Source organism: Lynx rufus, unplaced genomic scaffold (assembly GCF_022079265.1).
Source record: "Lynx rufus isolate CCGP_SWC_20201006 ecotype Redwood Valley unplaced genomic scaffold, mLynRuf1.p SCAF_16, whole genome shotgun sequence".
Taxonomy (NCBI): domain Eukaryota; kingdom Metazoa; phylum Chordata; class Mammalia; order Carnivora; family Felidae; genus Lynx; species Lynx rufus.
This window is the reverse complement of record NW_025814830.1, coordinates 4934385-4959895: the sequence shown is the minus strand read 5'-3', so window position 1 is coordinate 4959895 and position 25511 is coordinate 4934385. Positions and strand designations below refer to the sequence as shown.

At 57.8% G+C, this 25511-nt stretch overlaps 5 protein-coding genes across 5 annotated transcripts; 1 reads left to right on the top strand and 4 right to left on the bottom strand.

The window, feature by feature from the left end:
* Positions 1–3905, bottom strand: LOC124510937 (izumo sperm-egg fusion protein 1-like). Its single transcript, XM_047077684.1, has 9 exons — positions 3211–3905; positions 2758–2832; positions 2332–2418; positions 2051–2071; positions 1619–1699; positions 1347–1447; positions 942–1095; positions 405–639; positions 1–186 (listed from the first exon to the last, which is right to left on the bottom strand). The coding sequence occupies exons 1-9, from the start codon at positions 3485–3487 to the stop codon at positions 108–110; spliced, it is 1110 nt and encodes a 369-aa protein (XP_046933640.1). The 5' UTR covers positions 3488–3905; the 3' UTR covers positions 1–107.
* A 724-nt stretch (positions 3906–4629) lies between these two features.
* Positions 4630–8515, bottom strand: LOC124510935 (izumo sperm-egg fusion protein 1-like). Its single transcript, XM_047077683.1, has 9 exons — positions 7871–8515; positions 7402–7476; positions 6934–7020; positions 6662–6682; positions 6236–6316; positions 5946–6046; positions 5541–5694; positions 5072–5246; positions 4630–4846 (listed from the first exon to the last, which is right to left on the bottom strand). Exons 1-9 carry the CDS (start codon positions 8103–8105, stop codon positions 4651–4653), a joined length of 1125 nt encoding a protein of 374 aa, XP_046933639.1. The 5' UTR covers positions 8106–8515; the 3' UTR covers positions 4630–4650.
* A 727-nt stretch (positions 8516–9242) lies between these two features.
* Positions 9243–12636, bottom strand: LOC124511775 (izumo sperm-egg fusion protein 1-like). Its single transcript, XM_047079141.1, has 9 exons — positions 12312–12636; positions 11850–11924; positions 11427–11513; positions 11182–11202; positions 10748–10828; positions 10462–10562; positions 10048–10201; positions 9590–9764; positions 9243–9375 (listed from the first exon to the last, which is right to left on the bottom strand). Exons 1-9 carry the CDS (start codon positions 12544–12546, stop codon positions 9243–9245), a joined length of 1062 nt encoding a protein of 353 aa, XP_046935097.1. The 5' UTR covers positions 12547–12636.
* A 3519-nt stretch (positions 12637–16155) lies between these two features.
* FUT1 (fucosyltransferase 1 (H blood group)) lies at positions 16156–17237 on the bottom strand. Its single transcript, XM_047079199.1, has one exon. It carries the CDS (start codon positions 17233–17235, stop codon positions 16156–16158), a length of 1080 nt encoding a protein of 359 aa, XP_046935155.1. The 5' UTR covers positions 17236–17237.
* Positions 17238–19953: 2716 nt separating this feature from the next.
* FGF21 (fibroblast growth factor 21) lies at positions 19954–21396 on the top strand. The gene is made up of 3 exons (XM_047078905.1): positions 19954–20191; positions 20395–20498; positions 21106–21396. The coding sequence occupies exons 1-3, from the start codon at positions 19954–19956 to the stop codon at positions 21394–21396; spliced, it is 633 nt and encodes a 210-aa protein (XP_046934861.1).
* Positions 21397–25511: the final 4115 nt, after the last annotated feature.

The window sequence follows — 25511 nt, the reverse complement described above, 5'->3', positions numbered from 1 at the left end:
TATTTAGACAACCAGATAAATCTTTATTTGTGCCACGGTACTGTGGCCTTTTCCTTCGGTACCTTCGGCACCTGCTCCTGTGAAGGCTGACTCTTTGGGACCTAGCCCTATGGAAGACCCGCCCTGTCAGCGGAGAACCAGGTATTCATGGAATCGATCACCTTCCCAGGCCGAAAGCAAAGGACGCTGGGGGAGGGTGGGGTGCAAATAGCAGAACCAGATTAGGTCCTGAGTGAGGGACACTCCTCTCAGCCTCCCTATATTGGATCTTATTCTCGCAATGACCCCAACTTAGTCGGCAGAGGTAAGCCCCACCCCATCCCCAAGAGAACAACCTCCTCCATTTGGACGGTGGACATCCCGCCCCTCGCTCCAAGCCCTGACTTCTTCAGTGGGCGACTCACACGGTGAGAATGCCGATGACCAGCACCACAAAGCCCCAGATCAGCAGCCCTATCAGACGGCCTCTCAGCCTATTCTCCGACTTCGGGTACTCTGCCCTCCCGACAGTTAGGGACAGGTCATGCCAGATCTCAGCCAGGGTTCCACTGGTTGATGACCGGGTTACAAACATTGAAGGCTGGGTTACAAAGGTTGAAGACTTGGACGTTGTCTCCACAATGATTCTTTGAGGCAACACTGACGGAAGAAAGGGAAGGAGCAGACCTGAGAGGGTCCCAAGGGCCCTTCGTGGCCCAGGCAAGCTATCTCCACGCCAACCTTCCCCAAACCTAGGCCTTCTAGGAAATAATCAGGACCCTAACTGCAGGAAGCATGGTCCTGGTGAGCAGTGGCCACGCCCAGGACAGGAAGCCACACCCCCATGGCCTGAATCCACATCCCACAGGGAAGTTTTAACCCGCAGGCCACGCCCTGAAGATGGCTGTACCCAAAACCCACGAAACTGAACCCCACACTTCTGTCGACTCCCCAGCACTGACCTGTGACTTCAAAATGGATGATCGTGGATGGGCCATGTCGCTCAGTACCCAACTCGCAGCGGTAGCTACCCGCATCCTCTGGCCCCACGAGGGGCTTGGTCAGGGTGGGTCGTTTCCCCTTGTACGCCAAGGTCTCAGAATTGCTCCCCCAAACCTAGACCCAGGTTCAAGAGATCACAGAGGCCTGGGGAATTCAGGCCTTAGGGAGAACAGAGGTGAGATCATCACGGGATCTCAGTGGGGAAGATGGGAATCCAGGGTGTACTGGTAAGGGCGTGGGGTCCCCGGGGATCCGTAGAAGGCAAACCTGGTAGGTCATGGGTCATGGGGGTTGTGGGAACAAGCTTGTGGATACAGGGGTCGGCGCTCACACAAGCCTAATGGACTTGGGGTTGAAAGTCCCACCCTGTAAAAGCTGTAGTTGGTCAGGCCTTCAGATAATTTATGCCAGTTGAGCTCACAGTCCAGGACCAAGTCTTCCTTTTCATGGACGTTGATTTGGCGCACTGGGGACAAGGGTTATGGTGGGGTGCTTCCTCATGGTTCCAGGCCCTCCATCCACTCCCTCCCACTGGGTCCAGGCCCTTGGGCTTCAGTCTCCGCCCTGTCAAGACTCCATCTCTCCTCTGGCTCCGCCTCTCCTGCGCCAACCCCTCCCGTTGGCCCCAGCCTCTCACCTCCGCAATCTGTGGACTTTCGACAAAGGTAAAGGTGCTTTCTGCATATGTGGCACCAGAGCAGAAGCTGCAACATCGTACCTGAGGGGAGAGATCAAGGCTCTATTTATCCTAACAGAGGAGGCTAAAAGTAGAGGGCAGGGTCAAGGGCTGGGGAGGGATCAGGCACCTAATCTCTAGAGGTCAGCCCAAGGGGCGGGGCTAGAAGGCAGACCTGCATGAAGAGGGATCTAACGGGGCTCAGTGAGGAGCCCACATGGAATAGGACCCGTTGCCCAGGAAGTCCGCTGTGCAGAAGGACTACTGGGGACCAGGAACCTCTCAGACGTGGGGAAGGAAGAACCGTCGAGACCCAAAGCAGGAGGAGAAAGGCTGGGTATTCACGGGGCAAGGATGAGGGATAAAAAACCATCTTCCATAATCTGGACTCACCACATTTGTTGGGACAGAAATCTGCCTCAGAAGGAAGAAAAAAATAACGGTATCAGGTTTCTAAGCTAAAGGACATGAGAGAGGGGGAGAAGGAATAGGTGGGGGGTTGGGCTCTTGGGTTGGAGGGAGGAAGGACCCGGGTGCCTGGAGGTCTGGGTCCAAGGGAGGGCGCGGTCGGGAGAGGTAAGGGGATGGACGTAGAAAGCAGGGGCTGGGAACATAGACCCTGGGACTGGTGGAGGAAGGGGCTGTGGTCCCGTACAGGACCCATATTCCCTCACCCTCTCTTTGGAACCGAACGACGTAGCTCTGAAAGCTTTCTTTTTCCCGAGTCAACATCTCGGAGAACTCCTTCTCTAAAGTGTCATCTGGAAAGCAGCAGGGTGATGTAAAGTGCTTCCCCTCCGCTCCCCACCCCAGGAGTGAGGTACAGGAAGTTTGTCTCTGTCTGAAGGGCACGCCAATTCCCGTTGGGGACTTCTCAGGGAGCCACAATGAAATTGAATGACCACTTAACCACGCCGGCCACTGAGCTAAGCGAGGGCTGGTGTCCAGGCACCGTTATGATCCATTTTAGACGTGGAAAACTTCCTTCCCGCAAAGCCACCCAGCTAGGGGATGACTGGGCAGGTATTTGAAGCTAGGCAGGTTGACTCCAGAGCCAAAGATTCTGGAGCTTCTCCCCCCGCTCATCTGTGTGCATTTACCTCTTAAACCACGGTTTGTGATATATTTCACACTCCTCAGAAAACTCAAGACTGACGTTTCCATTGTGGCTTCATCTGGAGGGACACAGGGGATGCGGGGAGGGGAGACAGAACCTCAGATTCCAAGCCTTACGGTCTCCTTGGCTCAGCTAGCGTTACAAACTACAATACCCATGTGGCCACTGGGCAAGGATGGGGCTGTAAAGCGATTGTCCGCCCGTTGCCTGCTGGGAGTTGTAGTTTTTATCCAAAATGGCAAGGTAAGGCGTAGGGGAAGTGTATTCCTAGCCCTGGCAAGGCCTGGATTCTGCATCCCAGCCTTCCCCATGCCTGAACCCAGTAGACTCTGCCTTCAGCTCTTCCCCCCCGCACCCCCCCCCGCCCCTAGCAGTCCTAGGACTAGACCCCTCGTTTCCCATGACCCAGGGTTCCCACGCTCTACCCTGCCCTCACCGATAACCCCGATAAAGGAACGCTGTAAATTTGGCAGTTTGGTGAAATTCCCCACGGTTGCTCCTATCGTTCTCATCACTTCTCTGTGACGCTCGGGCGCCAGGTGGGTAGGCAGGTATTCCTTATCGAAGGAGTCCAGCGCGGCCACGACCCTTCGATCACACGTGACACAGCTCCGGGCAGGAAGCAGGCAGCCGGCTAGCGCCGCCACCAGGAGGGCAACTTGGGGACCCATTTCCCCAGGGCGCTCAGCCCCAGCAGAACCCACCAGGACCATCTGGACTTTATGGGGAGGGTCCGCCCACCCCACACGGAGGAGGAAGTGATCGCTAGAAAGTGATCGCTAAAGGGAAAGAACCCTTTCCCCGAGACAAGACCCCCAATTTGTTGGGCTCCCACTTCTCGGTTAGGAAACCGAGGAGTCCGGAGTCCCGATGCACCCTGAGCAGCCGCTGCCCGACCTTGAACTTGTCCGTTGACCCTCGAATACAACTAGGGTTTGCTGAAGAGCGGAATCCAGGCTGAGGGCATTCAGAGGGACGAGCCGGCCACGTCCTTCCGGCTCTGTTACGCCACGACTGAAATTCAGGATGTTGTTGGAGCGAAGGTGAGGTGGCTCACGTGATGCAGAGAGCTTTATGACTGGAGTCAGACCTGAAGATCGCCTCAATGTACAAGGAAATCCCACAGCGTTTCCCTTCTAGCTCTCCACACAGGCCCCCGACTTACCTCGAGACAATCCAGGAGTGTCCTTGGCCCCGCCCACAAGCCCAACTCTGAGTCTGATTGGACGGCAACAAAGGGAGGCTCCGCCTATAGTTCCAGGATAACGCCCTCCGCCCCCTCTCTACTAGAACTTTTTTCTGGTTCCTCCCAGATGAGGCCCCCGTGTGGTCGCGTTGGGGTGGAGGGGGTGGGGTCAGACTAAAGAGTCTCGGTGGAGGAGAAAGATGGGAGCTTAGCTCCTGGGAACTGGCGTGGAAGATGGCTGGGGACTTGCTCTTGGGTCTGATGGAGGAGGCGTGTGGACCCCTGGGTCCCTGCTTCAGGTGCCAACAGCACCCGGCGCCCTGGCTCCGTCGGCCTGGTTAGTTCAGACCCCACTGTTCCTATTCAGCCTTCGCCTCTGCCCCGGCTCCCAGCACTGGCTGGGGGACAGGAAAAGGCAGTGGAAACCCACTGGAAGAGTGTGGACGGGTTGTCATGTGAGGGGGCGGGCCTGGGGGAGGAGATCTGGGTAGGGCTGGCCCTTGATTCGGGAATCACTCCTTGATTCTGGAATGACATCTCAGCTAGTTGGGCACTGCCTTGACACAGGGAACTGACTTCCCAGTCTCTCCGAGGACAGGAGACCCGCCCCAGAGCTCTCCTCTCGGGAAGCCAAAACTGAGAATCTGACCGGAGAAAATGAATCCGATATTTAGGCAACCAGATAAATCTTTATTTAAGCCTTGGTGCTGTGGCCTTTTCTTCGTTCGGTACCTTGGGAAGCTGGGTCTGTGACACCTGGCTCTGTGATAGCTGGGTCTGTGACAGCCGACTTTGTGGACCCTGGTCCTCGGGGGCTGCTGCCTTGTCGGTACGGACCCAGGACTTGACCGAATCGATCAGGGCCCCAGACCTAAAGCAAAGTACGCTGGGGAAGGGTGGGGTGCAATCGTGTAAGCAGATTAGGTCCTGAGTGAGGGACACCCCTTCCAGCCTCCCTACATCTGATCCTTTTCTATGACCCAAGCTTCGCCGCCCTGGGTAAGCACGCCCCTCTTTTCTAAGCCCCTCCCCCTAACGCCCCCTCCTACGTTAGGACGTTGGAGACCGCGCCCCTCGCCCCAAGCCCTGCCTTCTCCGGGAGGCGGCTCACGAGGTGGCAAAGCCGAGGAGCAGAAACACAAAGCCCCAGATCAGCATCTCGAACAGAAAGCCTCTCAGCACGTCCTTGGGATTCAGACACTCTGACGGCTTGAGGGATCCAAACCGCTGATACTGGGTCCGGGGCTTTGATTTCGGGATCTCCCCAATGACTCTTTTGGGCAACACTGACAGAGGAGAGAGAAGGAGCAGTCCTGGGAGGGCCGGTGGTGGCCCAGGCAAGCTCTGTCCACGCCACCCTTCCCCAGGACCCAGGCCTCCCAGGAGATAAGCACGCCCCTCACTGCCTGAAGCCAGGCCACTGTGAGAGGTGGCCGCACCCTGGGCAGGAAGCCACCCCCCCTTGGCCTGAAACCACACCCCGACAGAAAGTTAGGCCCCCCAGGTCGCCCGCTGAAGCTGACTGCCCCCCAAACCCAGGACCCTGAGTCCCATACGTCTGTCGACTCCCCAGCTCTGACCTGTGACTTCAAAATGGATGACCGTGGCTGGGCCCGATCGCTCAGTGCCCAACTCGCAGCGGTAGCTACCCGCATCCTCTGGCCTCACCAGTCGCTTGATCAGGGTGGGCCGTTTCCCCTCGGACACCAAGGTCTCAGAATTGCTCCCCCAAACCTAGACCCAAGCTCAAGGGGTCACAGAGGCCTGGGGAATTCAGGGTTTGGGGCCGTAAAGGTGTGAGGGCATCACGGGCTCTCAGTGGGGGAGATGGGAGTCCAGGGTCACTGGTAAGGGCATGGGGTCCCCGGGGATCCCTAGAAGTCAAACCTGGTGGGTCATGGGTCATGGGGATTGTGGCAACAAGCTTGTGGATGAGGGGGTCGGCGCTCACACAAGCCTTATGGACTTGGGGTTAAAGGGCCCACCCTGTAAAAGCTGTAATAGGTCAGGCCTTGAGATAATTTATGCCAGTCGAGCTCACAGTCCAGGATCAGGTCTTCCGTTTCATGGACGTTGATTTGGCGCACTGGGGACAGGATTTACGGTGGGACACTTCTTGGAGGTTTCCTGCCCTCCCGCCAGTGCCACCCACTTTGTCTAAGCCCCCCTTTCTGTCTCCACCCTCCGCTCCAGTCCCCGCCCTCTCTAGGCCACGTCTCTCCTCTGGCTCCGCCCCTCTTGGGCCAACCCCCGCGGCTGGCCCCAGCTCTCTCACCCCCACAATCTCTGGATTTTCGACAAACGTGAAGCTGCTTTTTACAGTTACTGCACCAGATCAGAAGCTGCAACATTGTACCTGAAGGGACAGGATCCAGGCTGTATTCGCCCTGAGAGGCGAGGCTAAAGGCAGGGCCAAGGTCTGGGGCGGAGGCAGGCGCCTAATCCCTAGAGCTCAGCCCAAGGGGCGGGGCCAGAAGGCAGTCCTCCCTGAAGAGGGGTGTAACCAGTCTCAGGAAAGAGCGCCCAGAGAATAGGACCCGTTGCCCAGGAAGTCCGCTGTGCAGAAGGACTACTGGGGACCAGGAACCTCTCAGACGTGGGGAAGGAAGAACCACCGAGACCCAAAGCCGGAGGAGAAAGGCTGGGTATTCACGGGGCAAGGATGAAGGATAGAAAACCAGTTCCCATAATCCGGACTCACCACATTTGTTGGGACAGAAATCTGCCTCAGAAGGAAGAAAAGAGAATTATCAGATTCCTGTTAAAGGGGATGGGGGGGGGGAGGAATAGGTTGGGTTTGGGCTCTTGGGTTGGAGGGAAGAAGGACCCGGGTGTCTGAATCTCTGGGTCCAAGGGAGGACCGGGTCGGGAGAGGTGAGTGGTTGGACATAGAAAGCAGGGGGCTGGGGACAGGGTCCCTGGGCCTGTTGAGGGAAGGGGCTGTGGTCCCTGACGGAAGCCATCTTCCCTCACCCTCTCTTTGGAATCGAGTGACGTAGCCACGAAAGGCTGCCTTTTCCAGAGTCAACATCCAGGAGAACTCCTTCACGAAAGTGTCATCTGGGAAGGAGCAGGGTGACATAGAGTGGTACCCCTCCCCCGCCCACCGCAGGAAGAGATACAGGAAGTTCCTTCTGTGTGAAGAGATTGGCATTCCGCGTTGGGGCCACCTCAGGGAGGGACAATGAAATTGAATGACCACTTAACAATGCTGGCCACTGAGCTAAGCGGCCCCTGGCCTGAAGGCACCGTTAGGACCCATTTGAGAGGTGACAAAGTTGCAAAGTCCCTCCCTACAGGCCACAGAGCTAGGGGATGACCAGCCCGGAATTTGAACCGAGGCAGGTGGGCTCCAGAGCGACTACCAGACCCGTGTCCTCACCAACAATCATTTCTCGAAAAGTTTCTGGAGCCCCTCCCTTGGCCCCTATGTGGATTTACCTGCTACATCACTGTTTCTGATAAGTCTCACACTCCGCAGAAAACTCAAGACTGACGTTTCCATTGTGGCCTCATCTGGAGGGACACAGAGGATGCGGGGAGGGGAGCTAGAACCTCAGATCCCGAGCCTTGAGGTCTCTTGGCTCAGCAGGTGTTAAAAACTACAATACCCATGAGGCTACTGGACCAGCCCAGGGCTGTAAATGGCTGGCACGCCCGTTGCCTTCTGGGAGTTGTATTTTTTTTTTTCCCACGTAAAATTGCCACGTAAGGACTAGGGGAACAGTGTATTGGTCTGCCCTGGGGAAGGCCTGGAACCTGCATCCCAGCCTTCTCCATTCACCAACCCAGTACAGTCTCCCTCCAGTCTTTCGCTTCCTTCCCTCCTGCCCGCTCCCGCAACAATCCTAGAACGCAGACCCCTCTTTTCCCTCCACCCCTGGATTCGCACTCTCTACCCTGCCCTCACCGATAACCCCCAGAAAGGTATCCTCTAAATCTGGCAGGTCCCGGAAATCCCTCACGGTTTGTCTTATCTTTTCCATCACTTCTCTGTGACGCTCGGGCGCCAGGTGGGTAGGCAGGTATTCCTTTTCCAAGGCGTCCAGCGCGGCCACGACCCTTCGATCACACGTGACACAGCTCCGGGCAGGAAGCAGGCAGCCGGCTAGCGCCACCACCAGGAGGGCAACTTGGGGACCCATTTCCCCAGGGCGCTCAGCCCCAGCAGAACCCCGGGGAGGGTCCGCCCACCCCACACGGAAGGGGTGATCGCTGACCGGAAAGAACCCCTTCCCCGAGATTAAGACCCCCCAATTTGCAGGGCTCCCCCTTCTCGGTTAGGAAACCGAGGAGTCCGGAGTCCCGATGCACCCTAGACAGCCGCTGCCCGACCTTGACCTTGAATGTTGCACCCTGGAATACTAGGGCTCGCTGAAGGGCCGAATCCAAGCTGGGGGCCTTTGGAGGGGACGAGCAGGCCACGTCCTTCCACTCTATTTGCCACGGCTAAAATTGAGGATGTTGTGGATCGAGGGTGAGGTTGGTCACGTGACGTGGAGAGCTTTATGACTGGAGTCAGACTCGAAGGTCGCCTCAATCCCACAGAGTCCCTCTTCTTCCTTTCTCCTTGGGGCGCCGACTTCTCTAGTGACACTCTGGGCGAGTTTCCTTGGCCCCGCCCACAACTCTGAGTCTGATTGGGCGGCAACAAAGGGAGGCCCCGCCTATTGTTCCAGGATCTCGCAGACCGACCCCTCTCTGACTAGAACTTTCATCTCGTCTTCCCGGATGAGGCCCTTGTGCGGTCGCGTTGGGGTGGAGGGGGCTGGGGTCAGACTAATGAGTCTGGGTGGAGGAGAAGGATGGGAGCTTAACTCCTGGGAACTGGCGTGGAAGACGGCTGGGGACCGGCTCTTGGGTCTGATGCAGGAGGGGTGTGGACCCCTGGTCCCGCGGTTCTTACTCTGCTTCGGGTCCCACCAGCACCTCGGCGCCCTGTCTTCGTTGACCCGGGTTGGTTCTTGACCCCTCTGCCCCGGCTCCCAGCCCTGGCTGGGGGACAGGAAAAGGCCAGAGGAAACTGGGCTGGAAGAGCGGGGAGGGGGCGTCCTGTGAGGGGGCGAGGCTGGGGGAGGAGATCTGGGTAGGGCTGGCCCTTCCCCACTCCTCGATTGGGGAATTACATCTCAGCCAGGGGGCCCTGCCATGACCAAGGGACCCGGGTTCCCGGGCTCTCCTTCTAGGACAGGAGGCGAGCCCCAGGCCTCTCCTCTCGGAAAGCCAAAATGAGGATCAGACCCGAGGAAATGAATCCGGTATTTAGGCAACCAGATAAATCTTTATTTGTGACTTGGTGCTGTGTCGTTTCCTTTCGGTACCTTCGGAACCTGGCTCTGCAGGGCGGCTACTTTGTTTGTGAGGAACCAGGACTTTATGGAATCCATCACGTTCCCAGGCAGAAAGCAAAGTACGCTGGGGGAGGGCGGGGGGCAGATAGTGGAACCAGGTTAGGTCTTGAGGGATAGCTCTCCTCGCCTCCCTATATTTGGTCTTATTCCAGCGATGACCCAGGCTGGATCCTCGCTACCATTTTCTAAGGCCTCTCCCTTAAAGGGCCCCCTCCTGCATTGGGATTCGGAGACCCCGTCCCTCTGTTCGTGCCCCGCCTTCATCAGGGTTGGCTCACGCGGTGACAAAGCTGATGATCAGCACCACCAAGCCCCAGATCAGCAGCCCTGCCAGAAGGCTTCTCAGCACCTTCTCGGGCTTAGGGTACTCTGAAGGCTGGAGGGTTGGGGACAGCTGCTCCTCGGTTTCAAAGTTTGATGTCGGTGTCTCCTCTATGATTCTCTGAGGCAACACTGATAGAGGAGAGAGAAAGAGCAGCCTTGGGAGGCCACCAAGGTCCCCCGTGGCCCAGGCAAGCTCCCTCCCCTCCAACCTTCCCCCAAGACCCGGGCCTTGGAGGAGACAATCGCGACCCTATCTGCCTGGACCCCGGCCACCGTGGCGGGTGGCCACACCCCCGTGGCCTGAAATGACACCCCGACAGGAAGTTTTGCCCCATAGGCCATGCCCCAAGCTGACTGTCCCCTAACCCCAGGACCCTGATTCCCACACTTCCGTCGACTCCCCAGCTCTGACCTGTGACTTTAAAATGGATGACCGTGGCTGGGAGGGATCTCACAGTGCCCAACTCACAGCGGTAGTCACCTGCATCTTCTGGCCCCACCAGGGGCTTGGTCAGGGTGGGCAGTTTCCCCTTGTACACCAAGGTCTCAGAATTGCTCCCCCAAACCTAGACCCAAGCTCAAGGGGTCACAGAGGCCTGGGGAGTTCAGGGTTTGGGGAAGTACAGGTGTGAGAGCATCACGGGATCTCAGTGGGGGGGATGGGAGTCTAGGGTTACTGGTAAGGGCATGGGGTCCCCGGGGACCCGTAGAAGTCAAACCTGGTAGGTCATGGGTCATGGGGATTGTGGCAACAAGCTTGTGGATACCGGGGTGGGCGCTCAACCAAGCCTAATGGACTTGGGGTTGATGGGGTTGAAGGGCCCACCCTGTAAAAGCTGTAATAGGTCAGGCCTTGAGATAATTTATGCCAGTTGAGCTCACAGTCCAGGACCAAGTCTTCCTTTTCGTGGACGTTGATTTGGCGCACTGGGGACAGGCGGTTACGGTGGGATGCATCTTGGTTCTCCCTCAACTCCCTCGCACTTGGTCTTGGCCCCCACTTTTCTGGTGGGCCGGCTCCTTTCTTTGGCCTCTCTAGACCCCGGCTCTCCTCTGGCTCCGCCCCTCTTGAGTCAACCCCCACCCCCTCCAGCTGGCCCCAGCTCTCTCACCACCGCAATCTGTGGACTTTCGACAAACGTGAAGCTGCTTTTTACAATTACTGCACCAGATCAGAGGCTGCAACATCATACCTGAAGGGGCAGGATCAAGGTTGCATTTATCCTGATAGAAGAGACTAAAAGGAGAGGGCAGGGTCAAGGGCTGGGGCGGGGCCCAGCGCCTAATCCCGAGAGGTCAGCCCAAGGGGCGGGGCTAGAAGGCAGACCTGCCGGAAGAGGGACCTAACCGGGCTCTGTGAGGAGCCCACATGGAATAGGACCCGCTGTCCAGGAAGTCCGCTGTGCAGAAGGACTACTGTGGACCAGGAACCTCTCAGACGTGGGGAAGGAAGAACCATCGAGACCCAAAGCAGGAGGAGAAAGGCTGGGTATTAACCGGGGCCAGAATGGGGGATAGAAAACCAGCTTCCCTAATCTGGACTCACCACATTTGTTGGGACAGAAATCTGCCTCAGAAGGAAGAAAAAAAAAAAGTGATGAGATTTCTAAGTTAAAGGACACGAGAGAGGGGGAGAAGGAATAGGTTGGGGTTTGGGCTCTTGGGTTGGAGGGAGGACGCTGTTGGGAGAGGTGAGGGGCTGGACATAGAGAAGCAGAGGACTGGGGACGGGGACCCCGGGACTGGTGGAGGAAGGGGCTGTGGTCCCTGAGGGAACCCATCTTCCCTCACCCTCTCTTTGGAACCGAGCAACATTGCGCTGAAAGGCTGCCTTTTCCAGAATCAACATCCAGGAGAACTCCTTCACGAAAGTGTCATCTGGGAAAGAGCAGGGTGACAGAGGGCGACCCCTCCTCCCACCCACCCCAGGAGGAGGTACAGGTACCCGTCTGAAGAGGCTGGCGTTCCAGGTTGGGGCCATCTCCGGGAGGGGCAGTGAAATTGAATGACCACTTAACCATGCTGGCCACTGGGCTAAGTCACTGGCCTGGGTGCAGGCACCGTTATGACCCAGTTCGGAGGTGACAAAGCTGTGATATCCCTCCCTAAAGGCCACACAGCCAGGGGATGACAGGGCCGGTGTTTGAACCTAGGCAGTTTGGCTCCAGAGCTAAAGGATTCCGAAGCCCCTCCCCTGGCCACTCTGCCATATACCTGCTATGTCACTGTTTGTGATAAGTGTCATACTCCTCAGAAAACCCAACACTGACGTTTCCATCGTGGCCTCGTCTGGAGGGACACGGGGGATGCGGGGAGGGGAGATAGAACCTCAGATTCGAAGCCTTGTGGTCCCATTGGCTCAGCTAGTGTTAAAAACTACAATACCCATGTGGCTATTGGGCAAGGCTAGGGCTGTAAAGGATTGCCTGTCTGTTGCCTTCTGGGAGTTGTAGTTTTGTACATAAAATTGCAGGGTCAGGGGTAGGAGAACACAGTATTTCCTAGCGCTCGGAAAGCCCTGGAATCTGCATCTCAGCCCTCTCCATCACGAACCCAGTAGACTCTGGCTCCGGCCCTTCCCTCCCTCCCCGCGCCCCGTCCCTGCTCCCAGGAATCCTAGCACCAGACTCCTCTTTTTCCACGACCCGGGGTTCCCACGCTCTACCCTGCCCTCACCTATAACCCCCATAAAGGCATCCTCTAAATATGGCAGGTCCCAGAAATTTCTCACGGTTTGTCTTATCGTTTCCATCACTTGTCTCTGACGCTCGCGCGCCATGTGGGTAGGCAGGTATTCCTTTTCCAAGGCGTCCAGCGCCGCCACGACCCTCTGATCACATATGACACAGCCCCCGGCAGGAAGCAGGCAGCCGGCTAGCGCCGCCACCAGGAGGGCTACTTGGGGACCCATTGCGGCCACAGCGCTCAGCCCGCACAGAACCCGGGGAGGGTCCTCCCACCCCACACGGAAGGGGTGATCAGTAACGGGAAAGAACCCCTTCCCCGAGAGTGAGGCCCCCCAGTTTGCAGGGCTCCCCCTTCTCGGTTAGGAAACCGAGGAGTCCAGAGTCCCGCTGCACCCTAGACAGCCGCTGCCCGACCTTGACCTTGAATGTTGCACCCTGGAATACTAGAGTTCGCTGAAGGGCCCAATCCAGGCCGAGGGCCTTTAGAGGGGACGAGCAGGTCACGTCCTTCCACTTTATTTGCCACGGCTAAAATTGAGGACGTTTCTGGAGCGAAGGTGAGGTTGGTCACGTGATGTGGAGAGCTTTGTGACTGGAGTCCGAGTCACCGTTTCCCCCGATCTACAAGGAATTCCCACAGCCTCCCCCTTCTAGCTTCGGACGTGGGGGCGCGACTTCCCTGGAGACACGCCCAGGAGTTTCCTTGACCCCGCCCACAAACCCAACTCTGAGTCCGATTGGACGGCAACAAAGGAAGGCTCCGCCTATGGTTCCAGGAAATCGCAAAGAGGCCTGCTTCTCAGACTAGAAGTTTCATCCGGTCAGCTCAGGCGAGGGCATCTGGCCTTCAGCCTCCTCTCGTCCCTGAGTTTCCGAGCCCAGGCTTCGGCTAGATGCCTGGGATCTTTTGGAATATGTGGCGTCAAGCCACGGAACTGGGAGGTGGCCCTTTCTAGCCGCAGGACTACGACTCCCAGGAGGCCCTGGGGTGTCTCCCTGGCCAGAGTTCCACACTTTACTCACTCCCTCCTCCTCCTTCTCTCCGTAGCTGAGGGGCTGGATGCCAGGGTTCCAGAAGAAAGAGGCCTAGAGCCAATACTAAGAACCTGGGGCTCAGACCTATGGGTCCTGGAAGGTCTCTCTCTCCTTTTCTACATCATTGAATCAAACCACCATAAAAACTGGAACCGCGGGGCGCCTGGGTGGCTCAGTGGGTTGAGCGTCCGGCTTCGGCTCAGGTCATGATCTCACCGTTCATGAGTTCAAGCCCCGCGTTGGGCTCTGTGCTGACAGCTCCGAGCCTGGAGCCTCCTTCGGATTCTGTGTCCCCCCTCTCTCTCCGCCCCACCCCTGCTTATGCTCTGCCTCTCTCTGTCTTTCAAAAATGAATAAACATTAAAACAAAACAAAACAGGAACCGCGACTCACACAAGCCTGCCCCTAGACGTGAGCAGTTCTGGATTTCCCCTCTTACACACACACACACACACACACACACACAGTGGACTCCACAACACCTGCAGAGACAGGATTTGGTGGTGTGGACTTTTAATTCATACCTCCCTCTCTCCCACCTGTGGCAGCTGAATAGTGAATGATCCCTCAAAACCCCCTGAGAAGACTAAAAAAAGGGGGGCTTGGATTCTTCTGGGTAGGTAGGGGATGCGATCAGAGTTGTCTGTAATAAAGCTAGGTACCTTCATCCCCTACAAAAAAGCACCAAGGGGGTCCTGGAATCTGAGTCAAGAGTCCCATCCTCCTCGGCCAGACCTTGTGCTCTGGCCTGGGTTTCAGGCCAGCCCGGGTCCCGTATACTTCCAGACCTTCAGATCCTTTCATTCTTTTTTTAGTGTTTATTTATTTTTGAGAGAGAGAAAGAGAGGTCGAGCGGGGGTGGAGGGGTGGGGACAGCGAGAGAGGGAGACGCAGAATCCGAAGCAGGCTCCAGGCTCTGAGCCGTGAGCACAGAACCCCACTGGGGCCCAAACTCACGAACCGCGAGATCATGACCTGAGCCAAAGTCGAAGGCTGAACTGACTAAGCCACGCAGGCGCCTACAGAGCCTTTGAAGCCCGAAACCGGGTTTAGTGGTTCTGTGAAATCAGAGGAAGCCCAGGTTGGCAAGGGTCCCCATACCTGTAGCTTTCTGCAAGCCCAAAAGAAACATTCATGGGGCGCCTGGGTGGCGCAGTCGGTTGAGCGTCCGACTTCAGCCAGGTCACGATCTCGCGGTCCGGGAGTTCGAGCCCCGCGTCGGGCTCTGGGCTGATGGCTCAGAGCCTGGAGCCTGTTTCCGATTCTGTGTCTCCCTCTCTCTCTGCCCCTCCCCCGTTCAAGCTCTGTCTCTCTCTGTCCCAAAAATAAATAAACGTTGAAAAAAAAATTAAAAAAAAAAAAAGAAACATTCATGACGTTTATTTATGCTGGCCGAATTCCAGAAAATCGATCCCGTTACATCCAACAGCCCAGCTGCAGAGAAGGAAACTTTCTTAATTGAGAAGAAAGGTAACCTTAACTCAGAGCCAACTTGTAAAGTGCCTGTCTTTGGCAGTTTTTGACAAAAAAAAAAAAGTCTCTAGGTTTCTGGAAGGCTTTCCTCCAGGAGCTGCTGTATTTCAGCATCCATACCTCTCCCCCACCTGTGGAGGAACAGTCCCACGTTTTAGTCTATCTGCTCAAAATAGAGTCTCTGGGGCGCCTGGGTGGCTCAGTCGGTTAAGTGTCTGACTTCGGCTCAGGTCACGATCTCGAGGTCCGTGAGTTCGAGTCCCGCGTCGGGCTCTGTGCTGACAGCTCAGAGCCTGGAGCCTGTTTCAGATTCTGTGTCTCCCTCTCCCTCTCTCTGCCCCTCCCCTGCTTGCTCTCTGCCTCCGTCTCAAAAATAAACATATAAAAAAAAAAATTCAAGGGGCACCTGGGTGGCTCAGTCAGTTAAGCCCCCGGCTTCAGCTCAGGTCATGATCTCTAGATCTGCGAGTTCGAGCCCGAGTCGGGCTCTGTGCCGACAGCTCGGAGCCGGGAGCCCGCTTCCGGTTCTGTGTCTCCCTCTCTCTCTGCCCCTCCCCTGCTCACGCTCTGTCTCTGTCTCTCTCTCAAAAATAAACATTAAGAAACATATTTTTTTTCTTTTTAAATTTCAAAAACGGGCCTTTGTCTTTCTTTTTCTCAGAGGCTGAGAGGTTGGACAGATTTCCCACCTCACAGGACAGATACTTTGTGTTCTGCCAGTCTTTCTGTCAGTGGCTGAGGTGTTGAACTTCTGAGTGTCCCTTCCTGAGATCCTCCTAGAATTCCAGAACCTCATCCCCTCTGAGGGAGCCCTGCAGGATTCCCCACAGGCCTGAGACCTGGCCTTCTCTAGAACCACTCCAGAAACACAGCAGGGGAGTGGAGGAGTGCTTGCTGTGGACTACCCCTAAGTTCTTTCAGTCCTGAGGATTGTCCTTCTCTTCTAGAAAAGACCAGAGGCAACATTAGAAGGGGTGGGGGGGGGGGAGTTCTCCGTTTTTGGGGTGAAGCCATCCAGAAGTACCCTGGATCCGTGCTGGGAACAGTGGGTAAGGCATTGCCTTCCAGAACTGACGTGAGCCTCTCTGGACATTGCCAGGCCTCAGGAAAAGATCCCCTGCTGGTTCCAGAACGTCCAGGCAGTTACAGAAAGCCCCGAGGTTTCTCTTTCTCCAAGTCCTCTTTCTCCAAGTCTAGCCAACTAGGATTACTCTAGAAATGGGTGCCCGCCTGCTACGGGGCTACCACAAGCTTCTCCGGAAGCCGCTAGGCCTCCGGAGACCCAGAACGCTGGCCCGAGCTATTCCAGAAAGTCTCCCCGCTGCTCAGGGCCCAGCCAACGAGCGGAGGGGAGACAAGTCTGCATTGATGCCCACCCACTCGGGCAAGAAGGCAGCCTCGGGCTTAAAGATCTTCAGGAAGTTGGAGTCGGGCAGGGTGAAGTTGGCCAGGTAGACGGTGTCCCCACCGGTCAGGTAGGCGGCCCAGAAGCCAAAAGTGCCAACGGTCATGATGGTGTGGTTGCACTGCGTGAGCAGCGCGAAGTCCCTCCCCGGCGAGCCCTCCTGCCCGTCGCCGGCAAAGATCACATCCCCACGGGACGTGTCCATGTTTTCCCGGCACCACTCCATGCCGTTGCTGGTGACCACAAAGACGGGGTCTTCGTGCCGTGCCCGGAACCAGTCCATAGCCTGCCGGAGGTAAGCGCGGTCGCCTACCACCCCCTTCCAGCGGTGGGGCATGACCCGCAGGTAGTCCCCGCGGCGCACGTGGACACCCACGAAGGTGCGAGGGCGGTCCCCGGTGGGGCCCAGGCGGAGCCGGCTCAGCAGACCCTGGGCCTCTCGCCGAAGGTGGTCGTGCAGCGTGAATTCCCTGCGGATCTGCTCCCGGAGGTGGTGGAAGAAGGTCCAGGAGCACGGAAAGCCGGTGAGCTTCAGCAAGGGGTCCCTCAGGCGGGCGTACTCCCGGGACATCCAGTCGTGGAGCTCCAGCTCCCGCCAGGGCGTGCGGCTGTCCACCTCGGGCGCCAGCACCGGCAGGGTGATGCGGAACACGGGGGCCAGGGCGGCGTGCATGGTGGGCAGGATGAAGGCCCGGCGACTGTTGAGCTGGGCCAGGGCCAGGAGCGTGGCGTACTGCCCCATCTGGTTACCGAACCGGCCGTCTGGGTGGATGGTCCAGGTTCCCGAGAGGGAGGCAGGGGGCTTGAGGCATGCGGAGGTGTTGGGGGACAGGCAGAGGATGGCCACGGGGGATGGCACCGGGCGGCGGCCCGGACACAGGGCCGTCAGGGCCAGGCCGTTGGGAAAGAGGTCTTGGTGGACGTAGAGGAACAAGGTGGCTGAAAGGACACACACTAGCAGGAAAGCCACACAGAGCTGCCGTTGGCTGGGGGCCCACATGGCTGCACGGGAGGAAAGGTGAATTAGCGGGGCCCCGGAGCCCCAGGAGGAAGTGTCCGTGGGCAGGGGCCTGGGGGGAACGAGGAAACCAAGGCTTGAGACTCCTGGGTCCCAGGGAAAGGGGATCAGGGGCCTGGATCTGAGGGAGGGGAGGGAGGTGGGCGCTTGGAACTGCAGGGATGGGGACGGCGAATGTCGAAAACTGGTGTTTCCAAGATAGCAACGGGTCTCGGAGCCGGCCTGCCACATCCGCATCTTGGAATCTGGGTCTCCGGGCCGGGAAGTCCCACTTTAGTTGGGTGATGTGCCACCCACTCCTCTCTGGGGTGGGCCTGGTGGAGGGAGGGTGAGGACTCCACCGTGGGGGTGACGGGAAGAGACAGGCCAGGTGGAACACGAGAGGCTGGAGGTCGGGGACTGGATGAGGGATCTCGGCCTCTGGATGAGCAGGAGTTGGGGGGGGGGGGGTGGAGACTCCTGGGGTCCTACGGGGCTAGCGGTTGGGGCTGCGCCTCCTGGGACCGAAGGCCCCGATTCCTGGGTCCCAGGCATCTCCGGTCCCACTCACCTGAGCTCCTGGCGGGTGACAGAGCCACAGCGGGCTTAGAGAGGCTGGAGCGCGCCGACCGCAGGTGCAGCCCACATCCGGCCGCCCCCGGAACCCGGGACTCCGGGATCCTGGGCTCGGCAGCCCTCCCCTCCATGCCGCCTCCCCCGACTGGCTCCTAGGGCTCGGGGGAGGGAGGAAGGAGATGGGCGCGGTTCCGAGACTCCCGGCCTCCGCCCCTCCCGACCTGGGCAGGTAGGTCGGAGGCGGAGCCCCGCCCCCGCCCCGGCGCCCCAGGCTAAGCCGGTAACCCCCGCCCACCCCCCCCACCCCGCCCTCCCCAGACCCGGGGACCCCGCGCCCGGCCCCCTCCTCCTCGGCCCCGGCCCGCGGGCGGGCTCTCCCGGGCCAGCCTCCACAGCATGGAGACCCGGCGCCCAGCCGCAATGCCGGACCCAGGTATTCGGGTCCATCGACTTCTCCCCCTTCTCCCGAGCCTGGGCTGAATTCAGGGCCGCCCAGAGTGTCTGGGTGCTCCGAGCCCGGCCACGCCCCAGCCGCCGGGGAGGGCGCAGACACCAGGCCCGGGCGGGGGCGAAGATCCTCCGCCCTCTGCCGGGTCCTCCCGGTGGGGGGGGCAGAACCTGTTTGCCAGGCCTGCTCCAGGAGCCGATGGAAACCTCCTCCGGCTCTCAGGGTCCCGAACGTGGGCGCCTCCGGCCCGAAGGGTGTCCCCGCGCACACCGGGGGCCGCTGATTCCCCGTCTCCGCACGGTGCACCTGCGAACTGCTGAGCCTCTCCTTTTGAGGAATCGTACGATCCGGGTTCCGACGGCTCCTCTCCAGACGGGCGCGTCCCGGGGGCAGCGTCTCCCCGAGGGCGAGGAGGAGAAAGCCGGAGGGGAAGCGGGCCTGTCATGCCCAGCCTCACCGGGAGGCTGGGGGTCCAGGGCCTCGGCTCCGCGGTGTATACCTGAAGCCGCTTCCATTGACCGGGCGGTTCCGCGCCCCCCCCCCCCACTTCCTTGGGCTGGAGCCGTGTGATCATTGGCATTCAATAAATCAAAGCTAAAGACCCAGGAATTTGACTCCCCTCTCCAGAGGCTGGACCGTGATGTCTCCAGACCCAAGCCCCTCCTTCCACAGACCCAGGATTTCCAGCCCCAGCCCCCTCCTCTGCTGGAGACGTTCAGACCTCCGCACTGGAGGGTGTCCGGTCTCTGTCCTACAGTTTCCAGGAAACCCCCCCCCCCCCACATTCCCTTTGGGCTCTGGTCTCTCACTTCCTCCCTCCAGAGCCTGGCTCTGCCCCCCCCCACCCCCACCCCAGAGGCGCTGAGTCAGACTTTCACCCTCCACCCGCCCTCCCCACCCCAGACGATTTTGAGAACACCTTTCTGGGCCTGGGGTAGCTACTCTGGTGAAAGAGGTCCCGGGATTGCATCAGGGAGGAGAGGCTCATTAGGTGCCCGAGGAACCTCTGGGCTGGGGTTGGTGAGGTTGAGGCGAGAGGCTTTTGGTCACGTGGCTTTTGCTGCTCTCCTGATGATCAAGGGACGTCCGTGTGTGTGTGTGTGTGTGTGTGTGTGTGTGTGTGTGTGTGTGACACCCTCTCTGCCCGCACCCCCCCCCCAGAAACCCACAGAAATTCAGGCAGGATGCCGCAATCCCGGTTATGGGGCACGGTGTCCGTCAATCAGCCAGGGAGGCGGTTTTCCAGGCCCCCAGCCCTCTCCTCCCCCAGCCCCTTTCAGCCAAGTCCCAGTCAGCAGGTCCCGGTCCCCCTGATTCCTCAGACCCGGGAGCCCAGGGCCCCAGCGGGAAGGACCCCCCACCCCCCCACCCCGGTTGCATCATCTGGCTCAGGCTGATCTGGCCACGGTGGAATCCTAGCTCTTGCCAAGTGGGTCAAATATCATGGGTCAGGTGTGGGGAAGGTGATTGGGCGGGTCTGTCTGGCTATAAATTTTGGAGTGCCTGCATCCATTCTAAGAGACCGGGGTATTCTGTCAGCTGGGAATCCGCGGACACGAAGACCCAGGCGTTGAGGCTCACTAAGGTGCAATCCGTGAATCTCCTGTCCCAGACAACCGGGATCCGAGACAGAATCTAGACCATTCGGCTCCTCAAGCCCCAAGACCCCGGATCTCACCTGAGGACGTGAGCCAGTGATGGGCTGGGACGAGGCCGGGTCCCAGCACCTGGGACTGTGGGTCTTGATGATGCTGGGGGTCCTTTGCCCGGAAGCCTGCCAGGCACACCCTATCCCTGACTCCAGCCCCCTCCTCCAATTCGGGGGCCAAGTTCGACAGCGGTTCCTCTACACGGACGACGCCCAGGAGACAGAGGTCCACCTCGAGATCAAGGCTGATGGCACAGTGGTGGGGACCGCTCGCCGGAGCCCTGAGAGTGAGTGCATAGACAGAGCCTGGTCTGAGGGAGCAGGGGCTGGGGGGCCCAGACCCCTGGGTCTAAGAGAGGCGGGCCTGGGCAGAGGTCCTCTGAGCCCCCTGGGTCTGAGGGAGGAGGGCCTGGGAGCCTAGACCCCTGGGTCTAAGAGAGACGGGCCTGGGCAGAGGTCCTCTGAGCCCCTGACCACTCTCTCCTCTCAGGTCTCTTGGAGCTAAAAGCCCTGAAGCCGGGAGTAATTCAAATCTTGGGGGTCAAAACGTCCCGGTTCCTGTGCCAGGGCCCAGATGGGACACTGTATGGATCGGTGAGTTTCTGGGATCGCCCCCCTCCTCGTGCTCCCCCCTCCGTATCACCTTCACCACCCAGGGTTCCACCTCTCGCACCTTGGGCCTGAGCCGGGCTTGGTTCTGTGCTCCCTGCGTGGCCCCCCCCCCGCCTCGCCACCTCCCCTGCACGCGGGAGCTGACCTCATCATTTGTGCACAAGGGGAAACTGAGGCTCAGGCAGGGACACACCAGCTCCGAGTCACGAGGCCCGTGAAGGACGGAGCGCCTGAGTCCTGTGACCTGTGACCCCTGCTGGGCCGCATGGGCTCCTAGCTGCCTGCTTCACGCCGGGCACAGGGCTGCTCAGGGGACCCATGACCTGTAAAGTGACCATGACCCCTTGGGTGGAAGCCAGACGCCTCCGTCTGGACTCAGAGAGCCTTGACTGGTCCCCGGGCTGGAATATTGGTCTCTGTGAAGTGAAGCCAGGGAGGTAGGCCTTGCAGGACTGCCCAGGGGTAAAGGGAGAGCCTGCTTCTGTTGCCTGTGTCCCGGAGGAGGGGCTGGGGGCCGGGACTCCTGGGTCCTGCAGCAGGAAGGTGCAGAGGAATCCCGTATCTCCGACGTCCTCTCTTGTCCCCTCAGCTCCGCTTTGACCCCACGGCCTGCAGCTTCCGGGAACTGCTTCTGGAGGACGGATACAACATCTACCACTCGGAGACCCTCGGGCTCCCACTCCGCCTGCCCCCCCACAACTCCCCATACCGGGACTCGGCCCCCCGGGCACCTGCCCGTTTCCTGCCGCTGCCAGGCCTGCTTCCGGCACCCCCGGAGCCTCCAGGGATCCTGGCCCCCGAGCCCCCGGACGTGGGCTCCTCGGACCCTCTGAGCATGGTGGGGCCTTCCCAGGGCCGAAGTCCCAGCTACGCTTCCTGAAGCCACGGGCTGTTTGCTGTGGGGCCTCCTCTTTATTTATTGGGTTATTTGGTATTTATCTTATTTATTTTTTTATTTTGCCTACTTGGGATAATAAAGAATCTGAGAGGAGGGTCAGGGTGCGCGTGTGTGAGTGTTTGAGGGAGGAACTGGGAACCCTGTGCTGAGGGAGGGACTGGAGGGACGGAAGGCTGGGAGTCCTGGTTCTCTAGAAGAGGGCTTGAGGATCTAAATTCATCCGTCCAGGTGCTTATGGACTTGGAGTGCAATGACTGTCACAGAATGCAGTCCCAGTGAGCGGGTTGCCTGTTCTCTCTCCCCGCCCGCAGCGTAGATTTCCACGTTGTTCTTTGAGCGATTTCCTGGGTGGGACAGAAGGGAGGACAGAAATGTAGACAACAGCCCAGATTCACGGACAGCGCTGGCGCTGATGTCCAGGAGTCTGACCCACTCCCACGGCGTCTTGGGCCCTTCATTTTTTTTTTTTAATTTTTTTAACGTTTATTCATTTTTGAGAGACAGAGACAGAGCATGAGTAGGGGAGGGGCAGAGAGAGAGGGAGACACAGAATCCGAAGAGGGCTCCAGGCTCCGAGCTGTCAGCACAGAGCCCAGCACACAGCCTTACACGGGGCTCAAACCGTACGATCGTGACCTGAGCCGAAGTGGAAGGCTTAACCCACTGCGCCGCCCAGGCGCCCCAGGGCCCTTCATTTTTAATTCCAAGGTTCAAATGAGAGGAACATCTCAGTGGAAAGGGGATATAACTGCAGGTCCCAGCAGGTCCCAGGAGGGACTCGGTGACCGGAGGAAATGAAGCTCTCTGCGTCTCGTGGCAGGTGTGGCTGTCCGCTCTGGTGGCACTGGGCTGGTTCCGGCAGGGAAAGAGTTGTCACCGGAAGCAGAATCCGAAACGCCACAAAAGTCGCCGGAAAGAGCGGCTTCGTGGCTGGGGGGGAGCTTCACGTGGGATGTATGTTCCTGGGTCAGAGGAGTCCACCTGACTCTGGAAAGTCTCCCCCCTACGAGGGAGCAGGAAGCACCTCGGGGCATCTGCCCTGATCACTTTCCCGCCCACCCCACCCCTGCAAGCCTCCGCAGTCTCGCAGTCTCGGAGAAGGCGGACCTGGCCAGCCTGGCGGGAAGGGAAGAGGTAGCGGAATGGTGGGGGGTGGGTCCTAAGATAGACACCCAGAGAGAGGAAGTCAAGGACCCAGGAGGAGGAGGAGGAGAAGAGGGACAAACGTGGGGCTCGGTGGGGAGGGGGGGGTGTCAGAGATACCCAGAGAGGGGCGGGACCCTGGAAGAGGGAAGCCAGACAGGAAACCTACAAAATTACAAAATGTGTTAAACAAGCAAACACCTCTCCCCCCGCCTGGGGATGTTAACTCCCAATCGCATTGTCTCTCCTTTCCGCTAGAAGCAGGTTAGTGTCAAAATTAAAAAAAGAAAGGGGTGGGGGGAGGGGGGGTGCCTGGGTGGCTCAGAATCCGCAGCAGGCCCCAGGCTCTGAGCTGTCAGCACAGAGCCCCACGCGGGGCTCGAACCCATGAACCGTGAGATCACGGCCTGGGCTGAGGTTGGACGCTCAACCGACAGAGCCACCCAGGTGTCCCTAAATTACCCTCTTCTTATGAGGGCACCGGTCACGTCAGGTTTAGGACCTGGTCTGGTCCAGCGTGACCTCACCTTGATTGGATTCCACTGACAAAGGCCCTATTTCCAAATAAGGCCACATTCACAGGTTCCAGGTGAACTTGAATTTCCAGGGGATGCTCTTGAACTTGGTGCACACCTGTGCAGTCTGTTACGTTCGTCTGGTCTTGCTCACCTGTCAGGACGTTTAGGAGGGGTGTGGACCGGGATCGCTGTCCCGGGCTCAGAGTTCTTAAAGTTCAACTCTTTGTTCTTTCCATACGGTGTTTAAGAACATAACCATCTCGGGGACTCCTGGCGGGCTCAGTTGGAGGAGGGTGAGACTCTTGATCGTGGGGTTATGGGTTCGAGCCCCACGTTGGGTATATAGAGATAGCTTGAAAATAAAATCTTTCGGGCGCCTGGGTGGCTCAGTCGGTGGAATGTCTGAATTGGGCTCCGGTCATGATCTCACGGCTCTCGCGAGTTCGAGCCCCTAATCGGCCTCCCTGCTCTCAGTGCAGAGGCCACTTCGGATCCTCTGTCTCCCTCTCTCTCTCTGCCCCTACCCCGTTTGCACTCTCGCTTTCTCTCAAAAATAAACATTTAAAAAAGTAATAAAATATTTAAAAAATTATAAATAAACAAATAAACAAATAGAAATTACCTGTTAGTATATCCACTTCTCCAAAATTTTGTAGAGAGATCTACTTCTGTTTCCCCTCCTACCAGTACCCGAGCCTTTTCTCTCCTTTACCCCCAGAGCTCCTGCCAAAATCAACCTGGGGTTTCCTTACGCTAGTTTTTACAAGAATAGACCTTTAGTCCAACCCGTAAAAAGAAAGGATAATGATGAAACCTCATAGAGGTGTTCATAATTACTACAATGGCAATCACATTATGCTATGTAAATGTATCAGATTAACATGTTTATGCACCTTAAATTTTTACAATGTTGTATGTCAAATACGAGCAGGGGAGGGGCAGAGAGAGAGGGGGGGAGAGAGAATCCAAGCAGGCCCCTCACGGTTAGCGATTCAAGGCTCGAACCCGCGAACCGCGGGATCATGACCTGAGCCGAAAGCAAGAGTCGGACGCTTAACCGACTGAGCCACCCAGGCGCCCCATGAGTTTATTTTATTTTTGAGAGAGGGTGTGCACGCACACGCAGGGGAGGGGCGGAGAGAGAGGGAGAGAGAATTCTAAGCAGGCTCCGCGCTCAGCCCGTAGCCCAACAAGGGGCTCCATCCCAGGACCCTGGGATCGTGACCCGAGTTCAGAGATCAAGAGTTGGATGGAGTGCCCCCTGCAGGGAAAGTTCCAGTCTTGCTAGCTTCCTTTTTGGTCCCAGTCACTTGTATGTCAGGGGTTTGTGCAAAATGTTTGTTGGTGAATTTCTGCTATCGTAGTTGCTCTACGTGGATCTGTTTCTGTTGTTGTTTTGGGGGGGGGTACGGGGGTGGGGGTGGGGGTGGAGGTGGGGGGTGCGGGAGGTGGGAGGTGGGAAGATCCAGCCAGCCTTGTGCTGCCTAACCTGAATCGAATCGTGAGGGAGGAAACATTTTCCTATCAGGAGACCTTCTGCAAAACAACCGGCCTTGACTCTCTTGGAAGGAGTCAAGGTTAAGGACAAGGCCAGGAGGAAATGCTCGTGTTAATGGACACCAGAGGCAGCTCTCTGAGCAATCAGGTGACATCCCGGTGGTGAGGAAGACGCTTGATGAAATTTGAATGAGTTCAGTGCATTAGATAGTGGTAATTGATCCACGGGAAATTTTCTGAGTTTGATGATTGCCTTGCGGTTATTAAAAAGAACGCCCTTGTTCTTAGCAAATGCAAATACACGCTGAAGTACTTAGGGACAAAGGGGCATGGTATCTCCAGTGTTTTCTCAAATGTTTCTGGAAATGTAAATATATAATAACCTAGAGAGATAGCGACCGGATGATAAAGCAAAACGCGGGGGGTTGCGGGGGGGGGGGGGGGACGGGAACAGCGAGAACTGAAGAACCTAGCAACAGATACATGGAGCTCTTTGCACAAGTCTCAAAACTTTTCCATTAGTTCAAAATTATATCCGCTAAAAGCTGCGCCCGTGAGAAAAAATTCCACGCCGTGGCCCTTGTTGTTACCTGGCGTCTTTCCAAACATCCTTCTAAGTGTGTGGACAGGCTTCTAAGAAGAGGGACGCCTGGGTGGCTCAGTTGGTTGGTTAGGCATCCGACTTGGGCTCCGGTCATCATCTCATGGTTCGTGGGATGGAGCCCCACATCAGGCTCTCGGCTGACAGCATGGAGGCTGCTTGGGATTCTCTCTCTCTCTCTCTCTCTCTCTATCTCAAAATAAAAAGTAAACTTAGAGAAAAAAAAAAAAGGAAGAAAGAAAGCTTCGAGGAGATTTTCCTATTTCTGCTGAGGCCCTGAGTGGAAGAAAGCAATTCCGTATCGGAAATTATAGAACCACTCCAACCAATCTCATGTG